Source organism: Garra rufa, chromosome 8 (assembly GCF_049309525.1).
Source record: "Garra rufa chromosome 8, GarRuf1.0, whole genome shotgun sequence".
In the NCBI taxonomy this organism is placed as follows: Eukaryota; Metazoa; Chordata; class Actinopteri; order Cypriniformes; family Cyprinidae; genus Garra; species Garra rufa.
In genome coordinates this window covers 26,329,577-26,345,329 of record NC_133368.1, presented here as the reverse complement: position 1 = coordinate 26,345,329, position 15,753 = coordinate 26,329,577, and the positions used below count along the sequence as shown (strand labels likewise).

General features: G+C 36.8%; 1 protein-coding gene across 3 annotated transcripts in view; it reads right to left on the bottom strand.

The window, feature by feature from the left end:
- Positions 1-15,753, bottom strand: part of zeb2a (zinc finger E-box binding homeobox 2a) — a 55,348-nt gene that overhangs the window by 11,478 nt on the left and 28,117 nt on the right. For all 3 annotated transcript variants that reach the window (XM_073845362.1, XM_073845363.1, XM_073845364.1), the window contains one exon: positions 2,366-2,584. In XM_073845362.1, coding sequence (XP_073701463.1) covers positions 2,366-2,584 — 219 coding nt within the window. The remainder of the gene's footprint in view (positions 1-2,365; positions 2,585-15,753) is intronic.

Here is a 15,753-nt window from a genome sequence, read left to right as displayed (position 1 = left end):
ACTATGACATGGAAGTTACATATCTCTTTAGGTGAATAATACAATTTTAATTTGTTTAAATAGTCAATTTGATATGGTCGTATTCAAATGAGCTTGTAAATATGCTTGCAAATACTGGAGATGCCGTGCAAGTGCTGATACTGCTATACAGTGTTACAAAACAGGAACTTTTACATATCCTTCTGAGACCCAGAAAAAAAGTTTGGAAAATAAGAAACAAATTTCTTTGTGTCTAGTAATAAATACATTTTTTTATTTTAGAATGTGACTCTGGACCACAAAACCAGTCTTGAGTAGCACAAGTATTTTTGTAGCAATAGCCAAAAATACATTGAATACATTCTCAATATTTAGATTTTTTTTGCATCCTCAGATTCCAGATTTTAAATGGTTGTATCCTGGCCAAATATTTAAAATAAAAAAGCTTATTTAATCAGCTTTCAGATTATTTATAAATCTCAATTTCGTGAAATTGACCCTTATGACTGGTTTTGTGGTCCAAGGTTACATATAAGCCTTGAAATAAGCAAAGTTTTAGGACTTGTAAAACTAATTAAAGTTCTGATGTAAAACGGCACTTTATATAAGATATATAAATATGCTGATAAATACAATACCACAAAAATACATGGGGTCAGTATTTTTAATTTTTATTTAATTTATTTTTTAGGGAGAAAAAAAAAATATTCTTGGATTTTTTTTTTTTTGAAGCCTAGAAATAAATAATAAGTTTTAGGATTTGTGAAAAATGTAAAAAACAGAGAAAAGAAAACATATACACTGATATATACAGTACCACTAAAAAATGTTTGGCCAATAATTTTTTTTGTGAAAAAAAAAAAAGACATTTATACTTGGATTCTTTTAAAGCCTGGAAATAGTTTTAGAACTTTAGAACTTGTGGAAAAAGTAAAACTACACTTATATAAGATGCATTTAGTACACTGATATATACAGTACCACTAAGAAAGACTGGGTCAGTAAATCTTTTTTTTTAATACTTAGATTCAGAAAGGACATTAAATTGATTAAAAGTGACAGTACAGACCTTTACAATGTTGCAAAAGATTTCTATTTTTGCTTTTCTTTTGAATGTTCTATTATTAAAAGAATCCTGAAAAATAAAAATGAAATGTATCATGGTTTCCACCAAAATATTAAGCTGTTTTCAACATTGATAATGATATAAAATGTCTCTTGAGCAGCAAATCAGCTGTGTTTCGCGTGACAGTGAAGACTGGAAATATTAAAATATATTAAAATGGTTCATTTGAATTGTAATAAAATTTGATTTGGTTTTCAATCAAATTGCAATACTGATAATAGAATTTGTAATGGAAATTTTATTTTAAAAATGTATGCATTTATTTATAAATCAGACAAATGCAAATTAGAGTCACTTCCAAAAGTCATCTTAGCAAAGCATATGCAGGAGACTTGAGGTGCATCTTCTCTAGCAACCACAGTGAGCTGATAAAAGAGGAAGAACCACACAAGATGATTCATGCAGCCTCTTTTAAGACGTTGCATATACCACTTTTTTTTTTTCAAGCAAGCAGACTCATACCTTCATATTTAATCACTGAAATAAAATAATGCTACGCTGCCAGAGGCGTGGCCTTCAAATAAACTCGGATGACGTTCATTAATCTAGCATATCGCGGTGTGAACATCGACTAAACAAAACACTGTTCAAGCGAGTGACACATCCCTGAAGACCCTGTTTAGTTCTGCGACTGTGACACTCTCTGAAGTTAAGTGATGCATATGGTTTAGTCATTAGCCGAGACTGATTGCTGGGGGTCGGGGTTTTTTCTTTCTTTTTTTATTTTTTTCGAACCGGGCGACTCGCATGAGTTCTCCCTTCACTCTGTAACTGTCAGCCAGGCCCAGGGATTTGTGGGCCTATTATGTATGTAAATGGCCATCATAATGCTAAAAATTTCATTTAAGGCCTTTAATGAGTCTTCAGCAGGGCACGCTCATGCTAAATGATAGCTCTGCGATCCTAATTAAGAGAATTTGTCTTTAAAGCCTCACTAGCTTGGGTCTTGTTCGTGATCTTGATCGCTTTTGGTTTTGGGTGGGTGAGTCAAAACGAAGCCAGAAGAAAGGGGTGTGGAGACAGTGATGAGGCACTGAAGATTAGGTGTAACCTACTTTGTGACAAAACTTAGAAACCAAAGTAGAAATGTGAGCTAAGAGTCTAAAAGTTGCCATGACATCAAAAATGCCAAACAGCTGCTAGGTGTTGGCCTAATAAATAAAGCCGCTCTGTAATGGTAATATGAAAATGGCACGGTTGTTGAAAAAATGTTTTAACTTCGGCTATGTTTCATATGTTATTCTCAGCACTCATTCTTACCTGAACCATTCAGGTCTCCGTGGCGCCAGACGTGGGCTCCTGCCCCATCCTGGCTTTCATTTTCTTCATCTCCCCGGCAGGAGAGCAGGGCATGGGCTACCCGGGGTGAGGCTTCCAGACTCGGCACACCTGCTGGACTGCCTTCGCCCTCAGAACCAAGGAGTCTGTCCTCCTCGTCGGACCCTGAACCGGCATCCACCACATTTTCATAACTCAGCACTGAAAACAGAACAGAGTTCAGGTGTTATTCTTTCAATTTTAAGCTCATCTCAGGCTATATGGCTACAATCTAGGCATGTTACCCCTCTTCAATAAGCATATTCAGTAAGCACATGGGTATAAAGTCAGAACAGGCCAACAGGTTACCAGTGAAAAGAAAAGAAAAAAAAAAACAATTACAGGTTTCGTTAACCTATCCCGAATCAGTGATTAAATAAATAATATAAATGCGACCCTGGACCACAAAATATCATAATTTTTCAAAATTGTCATAATTTTTCAAAATTGTGATTTATACATCATCTGAAAGCTGAATAAATAAGCTTGTTTGTTAGAATAGACATATTGGGTGAGATACAACTAGTTGAACATCTGGAATCTGAGGATGCAAAAAAATCTAAATACTGAGAAAATCGCCTTTAAAGTTGTCCACATGAAGTTCTTAGCAATGTATATTAGTAATCAAATATTAAGTTTTTATATATTTAAGGTAGGAAATTTACAAAATAGATTAATGAAACATGATCTTTACTTTATATCCTATCCTGATTGTTGGCATAAAATAAAATAATTTTAACCCATACAATGTATTTATTGGCTATTGCTAAAAATATACCTGTGCTACTTATTTTATACTTTGATATACTTATAATTACAATTTTTTTTTTTTTGGAACCTGTGATAGTTTTTTTTAAGATTCTTTGATGAGTAAAAAGTTAAAAAGAACAGCATTTCTTTAAAATGGAATTCTTTTCTAACAATATAAGTCTTTGCTATCACTTTTTTTTTTAATCAATTTAACACATTGTTGCTGAATAAAATTATTTATTAAACAAAGAATGAAGATTTACTGACCCCAAACATTTAAAAGGTAGTGTATGTTGTTAGAAAATAATTTAATTTTAAATAAATGCTGTTCTTTTTAACTTTTTATTCATCAAAGAATCCTGGAAAAAATATCACAGGTTTAAAAAAAATACTAGACAGCACATCTATTTTCAACAGTGATAATAAATCAGCATATTAGAATGATTTCTTTATGATTTTCATTATTTATAATGATCATGTGACACTGAATACTGGCGTAATGAGGCTGAAAATTCTGATTTGATCACTGGATTATATATATATATATATATATATATATATATATATATATATATGCAATAACATTAAATTTCAATTTCTGGATGTCAAGATAATGAAAACCACACTAGACCAGATTGCTGCTTGATATACAACAAGAGAGAACATGATAAAGCAAACCAAAACCCCACAAAAGTCTAGTGGTGAGAGGTGGTGAGGGTCTAATAAACTATGAAGCTTACATCATGGGAACAGCAGTTTAACGTTCAGGTTCATTTGAAGTTCTTTCCTTGCCTAATACAGCATATATCTCCCCAGGCTCTCTAAACACCTTATCTCAAAGGCATGCTGCCAAAGCAGTGAGAACTAGTGGGAAGTTTCTCTAATGGTTAGATTAAAACCTAATTGCTGATTTCGGGACAATTTTCTCCCTCTCCCGAACACAGAGTTTTGAAAAACAACAAACTTTCCCTTCCATCCGTGCTCTATTTCCCAGTTCGTTGGCGTCAAATGGACTTGACTGGGCTGTGGAACGCTCCATTCCCTCCTCCGTACCTTAACTACCCCTAATCTCTCCCTAGGAGCCTATTCACTTTAAAAAAAAAGAAAAAAAAATACCAATGACGTCTTTTTTTCACAGGTTCCCATGCAAAAAAGGCTGAGCGCTTCCCTTTGGCGGCTCTCGCCAGAGGACGTGAAGATTAGCCGCACGTATCTGATCATAATATGATCTTTGTCTGATTCGTGGGGCTGCATTTGCTCCCCCGGACAACTGCGCAACAGGTGCAAATTAAAAGGGGAACCATCTCGGGTACAAGGGATGGTCGAAATGCACTGACCCGGGCTGAATACCAAAGAGTGGGGTGAGGTGGTATGGCGGGGGTGAGGGGCGTGGGACAAAAAGCTTTCTAACTAAGAGGTGTGACCAGCGGGATTATTTAGGAGCGACTTCAGGCCGAGGGTGAAGACCCCCTCCTCCTTGAATGAAAAGGAGAAGGCGAGTGAGAGAAAGCAAAAGAGAGACATAAAGGGAGTGGTTGAAAGTAAGACATGAGAGCCTCTTTGTGTGGTCCGAGTATACCTTGGACGTAAAGCAACTTTATCTCGCCTTTTTCTCTCCTCTGTTCCCCCCTCCTCCCACATCTCTTCCTTTTCGCTCTCGCACGGCCATTTATTTCACTAATAAGTGCACTTCTTGCGCAGGTACGAGAGGCAGCCCTGAATTTTGGTATCGGAGCTAAAAAGCTGCGGCCAATCATTCAGAGTTTGAATGGTGGGAGTGTTCTGAAGAGAAAGAAAGAAGTGGGAGGACTGGGAAAAGAATCAAGAGGATGAATACAGAGGTCAGGGCTGAATATTAATAATAGTGAACTGCTGAGTGGTTTGACTTTAAGCCCACACAAAACACTAAACTCTTTACATCACATTTTCCTGTTCTTGTATTCTGTGTTTTTCGACAGCATATGCTAGCCATCCACATTCCGAGCGGCATAGCTTGAATACTTGCGTGGATGCTTGAGATTGTTTTTTTTTTTTTTTTACAGAAAGTCAGTATGGTTTGTTCTGCAAGTATGTTCTAATTTTACTGTAATTGCATAGATTCTCTCACGACACAAATAGAAATAGAAAACGCTGAGGTTTGAAAACCATTTTGGAAAAGGGAACAGGCATGTTTTGAATTCTGTCAAGCAGATACTTTGCCTTTGTGTGTGTGTGAGTGAGAGAGAGAGAGTGATAGAAAAGCAAGTGATGGACACTCAAAGCAATCCATCAAACGTTCTGCCTCTAAGGTCACATGGGTTTGACAGATGTGTGACCAAGATATTGTATGGCTTTGTGGACTTTTTTTGCGTGGGAGTAAAAAGTTTAAAACAAAACAAAACAAAAACACATTAATGATAAGAGTATACATTTTTTTTTAGGAACACAAGATCTTTGTTTTCATCCAACTTGTCGCATTTCAGCATTTTCAGATCATAAAATTTCATCTTCATCTGTAATTAAATACAAATTGATTAAAAAGTGGAATGGAAACTCCTGCAGGGTGTATAAATGTCATAGTATAAATGTTTTCATTTATATATTTTTTATAATTATATACATATTTTTATAAATACATAGAAACCTTTTTTATAAATATACTTTTTTCGTGTGAGAGGATAAAAAGTTAAAAAGAAGAAAAAACAGCACAGAATGAAGTTTTTATTTTTCTAACTTAAAACTCATATTTTTAGCATTTTTTAGATCATAAAATTAGATTTTCATCTGTAATTGAATTTAAATTGATTAAAAAGTGGAATAAACTTCTGCAGGGTGTAACTTAAATAAAATAAATAAACTTAAATAAATAAAATCCACTAAAAATACCATAAAAATACCAGCATAAATGTTTTCATTATAATTATTAATTGTTTTAAATATTTAATATAAAATATTTTTTTACAGTAAAACTTCAAAGTATGGTTAAAAATTATGATTAATGTAATTTTATTTATATATATATAAATAAAATTTATTTAATAAATATAAACATCATATATTTATTACAGATATATTTGGAAAAGTTTCAGCATATATATAATTTAATTGCAATATATAAAAATAAATATTTTATTTTTTGTGTGTGAAAGTAAAAAGTTAAAAAGACAAAAAAAACACTAAAAGGAGCACAGAATGAAGAAACTAAAAGTTCTTATTCATATCAAATCTAACATCTTTGTTTTCATCCATCTAACTTGTCATATTTTTGAGCATTTTCAGATAATTAAGTTTGATTTTCATCTGTAATTGAAAAGTGGAATGAACTCCTGCAGGTTGTAACTTTTAAGTTTTCAATTTTGAATAATTCAGAGTAAAACTACAAAGCATGATTAAAGGTATGATTAAAACATTCCGATACTTTTCCATATGTAACTATAACCATATGTAACTTTATTTTATATCTACCAATTAAATGTGTTTTACCCCATTTAGATCTTCCCCCATTGCAATTCTATTGGCTGCCATTTCAGTGTGTCATTCCGGCAGCTGTCCTGCCGTATAATTCCTGCAGTGAACGGTCCATTGTGCTCACCCTAGAGACAAAGAGGCCACCTCTCTTCTCTCTCTCGCCCTGACTTCTCCTTTCTCCGCTCCTTCTCTCTCTCTCTCTCTCTCTCTCTCTCTCTCTCTTTCTGCTGTTTCGTATTCTCGAGCAACCCCACCTATCATTCTGGTAGCTGTCCTTTGAGAATAAAGCATAATGCATTTCAAGATGGTACCAAGAGTCATCCTTACCAAGAAGTGAGCAACAAGCTACACAGGCAGAACCTTTCAATGTGGAACACATTAGCAAACAAACATTTAACATACAGAAACGATACCTTGTGTCAGTCCAGTTTAGACAAACTAAAACTCTCTCCGCTAACTGGGAGAGATTCACAAAATCCATAGCCTGGAGTTGTGTGCGCACACACACATACACATGTTCTTCTGAGCAGTTTAGCTGTTTAGACAGGTATGTGTGTGTGCTCTGTCACAATCTCTTACAATCCTCTCATCTCACATGCGGAGTGTGTTCCCAGTGCTCAGGGGGAAAAACTGCAGACACACCTGCAAACCCAAAGCCACAGTGGAGCCATTTCACTGGTACGTAGTGAAAGATGATTCAAGCTTTCGATTATTTCTGACAGAAAAGGTTTCTGTTGCACCGAACGCACAACAATCGCATCCATCTGGACTAAACGACACCTCCGCTGGCTCACACACCTTTTCAACATATCCTGTTCACAGGTAATCCGCCTGCTATCCATCTTTTCCCCTTCCTTTCATCTCCTTTGCGTTTGTTCCTAGCGGCCGAAACAGAAAGGTGAGTGCGTATTCCACATCCATGTCGAGAATCAGACAGCCTGCCGCAGGTCTTTCCCAGGTGCCTCTCTGCCACGGTAATGAAACCCGGCGGAACAGACGGTGGAAAATAACTGCTCTGTTCTCTCTCTCTCTCTCTCCTGTGCGGTGCGCATCACCTGAGCGAGCAGTGGGGGAGGGGGCGACTAGGTAAGGCTTCAAACAGTTGAAAGGAGGTCGCTGCCTAGTGGCTATAGCCTGGAAATGATCCATGTAAATCAAATCAGCCATCTTCCATTCATGCGCAAAAAGGAAGGGGAGGGCAAACTTTCACCTGTTTCATGCTTCAGAAAAGTGCATGGCGGTTATGTATATGCTGAGCCAGCTGTTTGATCTATGATGATCTATAATGGGTGATGTTTTTACATCCAAAGGAATCTGATAGAAAATTATAGAATTTTCACGTGTTGGACATAGTAATAAGATATAAAAGGTATCTAATTTTAGGTATATAATATAATTTATATCTATTTAGGTTTAAAGACCTTTAAGCAGTCTATGAGAAAGAGAAAATAGTCGATTATAATTTGATTATAAAAATAAATAAATAAATAAATAAAATATTTGGTAAATGACATTTTGTCAAGAAAAGCATATTTCAATAAAAAAAATAAATAAATAAATAAATAAATAAATTGTTGGAAAATTACGTTTTGGCAGGCATATTCGATTATAAAAAAAATAATAATAAAATATTTGGTAAATGACATTTTGTCAAGACAAACATATTCCAATAAAAAAAAATAGTTGGAAAAGGAAAATAAAATAACGTAAAATAATAAAACAAAATAAAATAAAACAAAATTGTTGGAAAATAATGTTGTTGTTTTTTTCAGGACAAGCACATTCCACATAAAAAAAAATTAAAATTAAAATAGCAAAATAAAATAAAAAAATGTTGGAAAATGATGTTTTGTCAGGACAAGTGCATTCCATTAAAATAAAATAAAATAAAACAAAATTGTTGGAAAATGATGTTTTGCCAGGACAAGCACATTCCACATAAAAAAAATATAATAAAATAGTTGGAAAAATTACATTTTGTCAGGATAAGCACTATAACCAATACAAATAAATAAATAAATAAATACATTAAAATAAAATAATTATTGGTCAATTTTCTGAGAAGGGAAAGAGAATTTTCAGATTCATGTATCTGCCATAATCTGCTATAAGTGAGACTTGTCAAACTCATCAAGAGTTTGTTAGCATATAAACAGCCTTAAAAGCTAGCACACCCACCAAAAACCACAAAACTGTAATTCTGATGACAACAGGGTCTTCAAAACCAGTTCCGTACATAACTACACACTTTCCAACAATGACTCTGTGACTCCCACACAAGGCTGTTTATATCAGCGAAGGCCTTGAACCTGACAGACAGCGCCTGGATTGGGTCTATTTTTTCTTGTGGGGTCAGAATGTAGATAACGGCCGGTGAAAGTGCTCTTGTTTACAGTGTGTGTGATGGGAGAGGAGGCTCTCCGTGTTTGTTTTAAGGCCAGGCAGCCGGAGAGGTCACACTGGTGCTGGAGGAACAAAGGGCCCAGGAAGAGAGGGGCCGCTTTTGTGCTGCTGTGATCCTCAGTGAAAACTCAGCAATGCGTGAACCATTACTGCAAACCTGGAGAGGGTGTGTGTGTCTGTGTGCGTACTGTGGCGGCCTTTGTTTTCCTTGTATTTAAGTATTTCACTACTTGCCAATATTTGCTAGTGTGGAAAAAGGAGAGCGAGAGAGACGGCGCGAGTGTGTGCGCATGCACTTATCTAGCGTGCACCCATCTGTAAATGGGTGGCGGTGCTCCACAGACCCTGCCGTGAAGCGGCAACAGTAGCCTGGCCCTAATTGAATTAAACTCCCATTTGTCTACTATAGGACCCAACGCAACAGGCAAGAAGGAGAGAAGGGGAGGAGAGGAAGCGAGAGAAAGAGAGAGAGAGAGCTCTCTGAGGCTTGCTCATGCCGCCAGACGGCCCACCTTTCCCCCTTCCTCCCCCACGCAGACCCACCATCTGTGCCCACCCCATGCACATGTTACCCCTCTCTCTCTCGACAACTGTTCTGGGCCTCTACCAGCCTCAGAGTGCCTGTGTGTGTGTGTGTGTGTGTGTGTGTGTGTGTGTGTGTGTGTGTGTGTGTGTGTGTGTGTGTGTGTGTGTGTGTGTGTGTGTGAGTTCGTAGAGCTGGAGACACACAATAGCTCACTGGGCTACCCTGAGGAGGAGAAAAGACAGGAGGAGAGGAGAACACAATATGTTGCGCCGAGGAAGATAAAGAAGTCAACCTCTATCTCAGGCGAACTATCAGTCAGGTTGCACTCTGGGAGAAAAGAACAACCACAAAAAGCCCAAACCGCCTCGGGGCGAGAGAGCTGAAAAGAGACGACGCAAATTACACACGCTAACAAAACCTGCAATTTTAGGTTTTCTTTCCTTTGAGCGCGACGTCTTTGTACCGTGATACTCTACCATAAAATCGGCAGGTGAGGGCTTAGAAGCGCGGGCAGATGAATCTGTTGGCCGAGTTCGGAGTCTATCAATTTTTTTGGAAGTTAATATGGGTCAATTAATATGCAAATCTCCCGGCAGATGCTCGGTGGCTCTCAGCATGCGATTGGCCCGTCGGTCACTAGCTGTTCAAACAGTTTCACGAGCAAAACAACACCAGGTTCTCTCTCTCAGAGAAAAAAAAACGATGAGATACCTTACGTTGTGTTTTTTGGGGGGGGTTACATAAGCATGTTTTTGTCCTTTTTGAGAGGTAAAACTGCAAACAACATTTACCATATTTTTATGTTTTGTATTATTATTATTATTTTAAGTGATATCTCACTCAGAGATTAAACATTCTGTCATCGATTTACTCACCCTCACAATGTTCCAAACTTGTATGACTTTCTTCTGTGGAACACAAAAGAAGATATTTTGAGGAATATTGGGAACCACTGACTTCCAATATTTGGACAAAATAAAAACAAACAAACATATCTTAGAATATATGTTCCACAAAAGATATGAGTGCATGAATGATGACAGATTTTTTTATTTTTAGGTGAACCATCACTTTACAGCGCACATTTGTGATTGGATCTTCCCACAGGCCACCAATTAAAGTAACGGTTCACAAAAAAATGGATAATTCTGTCATTTATTCACCTTTACAATGTTTAAAACTTGTATGAGTTTCTTCTATGGAACACAAAGGAATATATTTTGAGGAATATCGGGAACCGCTGAGTTCCATTTTATGGGCAAAACAAAACAAACATATCTTCAAGATTTTTAATGTTTTCTAAGTTTTTTAAACACAGGATGAGATGTAAACATCCTTTATGTGCGAGCACATACTAATCGAGTAAAAAAGTCTCTTATTTTTATTAAAGTTCCATTTATTTGATCAAAAATACACAAAAAAGTAATATTATGAAATATTATTTCAATTCAAAATAAAACAAATTCTTTCAAATATAATTTATTTCTGTGATGCAAAGCTGAATTTTAATCAGCCATTACTCTAATCTTTAGTGTCACATGATCCTTCAGAAATCTTTCTAATATACTGATTTATTACTTTTATTATCAATGTTGGAAAGAGTTGGGCTACTTTATATTTTTTGGGAACCTGTGATACTTTTTTCAGGATTTTTTGAAAAAAAAAAAAAAAAATAGAAATCTCTTCTAACAATATAAGCCTTTACTATCACTTTTTTTTAATCAATTTTACACATCCTTGCTAAATAAAAGTATTAATTTCTTTCAAAGAGAGAACGAAAAAAAATGATGTTTATTGTTACGAAAGTTTTCTATTTTAAATAAATATTAAATAATAAGCAGCAAAACTATTTTCAATATTGATAATAAATTAGGTTATTAGAATGATTTCTGAAGGACCATGTGACACTGAAGACTGGAGTTATGATACTGAAAATTCAGCTTTGCATCACAGGAATAAATTATATTATATTATATAAATTATAAAACCACTATTTTAAATTGCATTAACATTTCACAATGTTATTTTTATTTCTGTATTTTTAATCAAATAAACACAGCCTAAATGAGCAGAAAAGTCTCCTTTAAAAAGCATTAAAAATCTTACTGATCCCAAATCTCAATGTTCCACAAAATATATGAGTGCATAAATGATGCCAGAATTTTTATTTTTGGGTGAACTATCACTTTAAAGCACACATTTGTTGCAAACATGAGTGGATCTCCCCACAGGCCATCAATATAAGTCCTATTGAGCTGTCTGAAAGCGTTTCCAACTTCCCCACTTCTGAAAAATTGATTCCAGCCCTTTGATTACTTTTATTTAAGGCTGATTTAATGGAACGCACTGATCTTTCCGTAATACCTGTTTACTATCAGACAAAAGGCGAAACTAAAAGGAAACAGCTTGGGTTCTGCTAAGACTCCTCAGTGGCATTGCCAGAGGTGCTTGTTGGGTTTCTGAAAGCTAACAGGTCCAGATGGAGCAAAAAATAAGACCTCAAAGGGGGGCTTTAAATGAAGGCTCCAGACCAGCAGACAGGTTGCTAATGAAATATTCATGTAAGGAGTGGCCCTATCTATCTATCCATCCATCCTGCCCACAACCTTCCCACACTTCCTTCTTCTGCCCTCCGCAATTTTATGGTACGCTTCATTTGTGGAGAAAAAAAAAGAAAAAAGAAAACAAGCACTCTTTTACTGGCACCACAAAGACGATCTATCTCTACCTTATCATAAGAAACCCTCTGAGAATTTAGCGATACATGGCTTGATTTCCAGCCTTCTTCTCAAAACTTCTCCTTTTTGGACGTTTTTCAGTGTGTCTTGGCAAATGTTCACAGCATATGACCGCTAATTGTACTTTCACAAGTGCTGCCTGCATTCGCTTTTAACAATTCCCTAAAAATCCCTCACATTCTTTCGGCTGGTAAGTGCTTCAGTTATGGATAGAGAGTTATACATTCGATTCAGAGAGGTTAACTCAAGCCTAAACGTGACCCTGGACCACAAAACCAGTCATAAGGGGCAATTTTTTGAAACTGAGATTTATACATCATCTAAAAGCTGGATAAATAAGCTTTCCATTGATGTATGGTTTGTTAGGATAGGACAACATTTGGCAGAGGGTTGTCCAAGAAGTTGTCCAAATTAAGTTCTTGGCAATGCATATTACTAATGAAAAATTAAGTTTTGATATATTTATGGTAGGAAATGTATGAAATATCTCTATGAAACATGATCTTCGCTTAAAGGAGAAGTTCACTTACAGAACAAAAATGTGCAGAAAATTTACTTGTCATCCAAGATGTTCATGTCTTTCTTTCTTCAGTCGTGAAGAAATGATGCTTTTTCAGGAAAACATTTTAGGACTTCTCTCCATATAGTGGAGTTTACAAAGTGAACGTGCAAGGAGGATCAAACACCCTTTACAAAAAAGGTAAAACAGCGATGTAGGACAATTTTGAAGTTGAAGGAGAAAATGAGATGGGAGTTTTTCCACATACCCTAACTGTCTTGAACCAGAATACACAGAGTAGAGCTCTTCACAGAGGACCCGAGACCCGAGGACCCGGGACCCGACCCGGGACCCGTACGGGTTCGGGTCTATATTTTAAATGGTTAGCCGGGTCCGGGTCGGGTCCAAGTCTATTACTTCGGGTCCCGGGTATGTTTAACTTGTGTGTAATACCCGAGTCGATCGGAGAACATCGCACCTTCCAGTGTCAGTCACCACTTTGCACGTGTTTTGTAACTTGCATCTTGTAAAATTATGATAAGAAAAGTGTGAGAAGGAAATAAAAAAAAAAAGAAGAAGATTAAATAAATAAAAACGCGTGTCGCGTGACCGCAGCAGCGAGAAGCAGAGCGCAGGAGGAGTTAACGTAAACGGACGGTCGGTGATCATGGATTCCTTCATGAGTGATGTGAAATAAAAAGCCTTGCACATTTATTTATTTCACATGAGCAACAAAATATGAGATCGAAAATGAACAGTCACATTAATGTTGTCTGTGATGTTTACACTGCATTAAAATAACGCGCATGAAATGTTTCTATGGCAACCAGAGCTGGCGACTTTTACCAAAGACCAGAGCCATAGAGAAACTCTGCCAAATACTATAGAATACCCTTAAGGGACTTTGCTTTTACTCTGCCATAGTACACATAGCATTCTTTCTTACGTTTATAATAATACGGAAGAACCATCTTGTTATATTTAAATTTTTTGGTCAGGCTCGGCTTAGAGAGCACAGTGATAATAGAAAATATGGTGGAAAAAATACACTCTTTTCAGAATAAGCTATTTACGCTATCAAGCTGTCTCGTGCTATACGTGCGAATTCCTCCTTTAAGTTTCATAAGATGACCACTAGGTGGAGCTCTAAACATATGTTTTGTATTGCTTTATCTTACTGAAGAAGATACTGTTATTGAAGATGCACGCAGTAAAGTTTACCGCATTCATTGTTCTGTGCCTTTTTGGAAAAAAAAAAATGTTTAATTATAAATTAATAAATATAACTAATTATAATAAATTAACTAATAAATAAAACAATTGCGCCGAGTCTTTATTACAATCTGCAAAAGTATTGTAGTTCAAAAGGGTAAACACAACGGTCGAAGTTGACTTAGAGAGAAAAAAGTATTGCATTGGTCATTCGTCACCGACCGTGACCGCGAGTAGCCTGCCCTAAAGTAACTATTAAAGCTGGAATAGTGGATTAAAAAGGGTCTTTCTGTCGGCAAGAGAGAAGAACAGCCTAACATGTAAATGTACTGAAGGAGGTCTGTATGCAACGCTACTAACAGTAGTTTACGCCAAAAAAGTTTTTTTTTCCTTCACAACTTATTTATAGAACTAGCAGTTTGCTGTGCAATATGTGCCGATCGGGTACAGTCGGGTCTGTGTCTTCCCAGCCGAGTTCGGGTCCAACTAGTACATTTAAGGTATATTTCGGGTCTTCACGGGTTCGGGTCCCACTTTAAAATAAAATACGGGTCCGGGTCGGTTCCGTCCAGGACATTTACGGGTCTCTTCGGGTTCGGGTATGAATTTTTGGACCCGTGAAGACCTCTAACACAGAGTACATGCAGAGCTAGACAAGCAAGCATTTGAGGTTAAAAAGTGTATAAATTGTAATTTTTTTTTTTTTTTTTTTAGAAAATAACCGATTGTTTCGCTAGATAAGACCCTTCTTCCTCAGCTGGGATCGTTTAGAGTCCTTTGAAGCTGTATTTAAACCACATTTTGGAAGTTCAAACTCACGGGCACCATAGAAGTCCACTATATGAAGAGAAATCCTGAAATGTTTTTCTCAAAAAAACAGTTTCTTTACGACTGAAGAAAATTAAAACATCAGTATCTTGGATGACAACGGGGTGAGTAAATTGTTTGTAGATTTTTTTTCTGGAAGTGAACTTCTCCTTTATTATCCTAACGATTTTTGGCATACAAGAAAAATCAATAATTTTGACCCATACAGTGTATTTTGGGCTATTGCTACAAATATACCCGTGCTACTTAAGACTGGTTTTGAGGTCCAGGGTCACAAATGTGCAGGTTAAATGTGCATTTTCATGGATGAAATCCAGTCATTTGAATACAATTCCGCATGATTGGGAATTTAGCGTGAGGTTTCATAACGGGTTCAAGTTGGTCACACTGACCAACAGAAAGTTGCATGGTTTGATGAAATTTCTCTAATATGAACGCATCTTAACAGCTGAGACTGCCGTCTTGCTCTCAGACCATGCATTACCGCACCATTTCACCCACTTCTAGTTCAGCTGAATGTGATTTCCCTCCCCATATCTTTCCGTATGCACGGACCGCTCACATGTGCTGCTGCGGGGGCAAAGATGGCTTTGTCAAACACACATGCACGCTGGATGGGAGCTGTGCTCTCCTGTGTTCAGCAGGCCTAGGATCAGCTGGGGTGGTATTAAACATGCACAAGGTTGCCTGTGAACAACTGTCAGCGCATCTGCTGCGTTGTTCTTTAGCATCTCTCTCTCCATCACTCCCACAGCCCCATCAATAACACTCTACTGCAAACAGCTCCTGGCTACGGCCGCAAGCGTGTGTGTACATGCGCCTCGTGTGCTGTGTGTGCCAAAACACGAGTGAATAACACAGATTATGCCCTCATCCAGTTGCGCGTACTAGTGCATGTCCGTTTGCGGCAGCCTAACCTGTTTTGTGT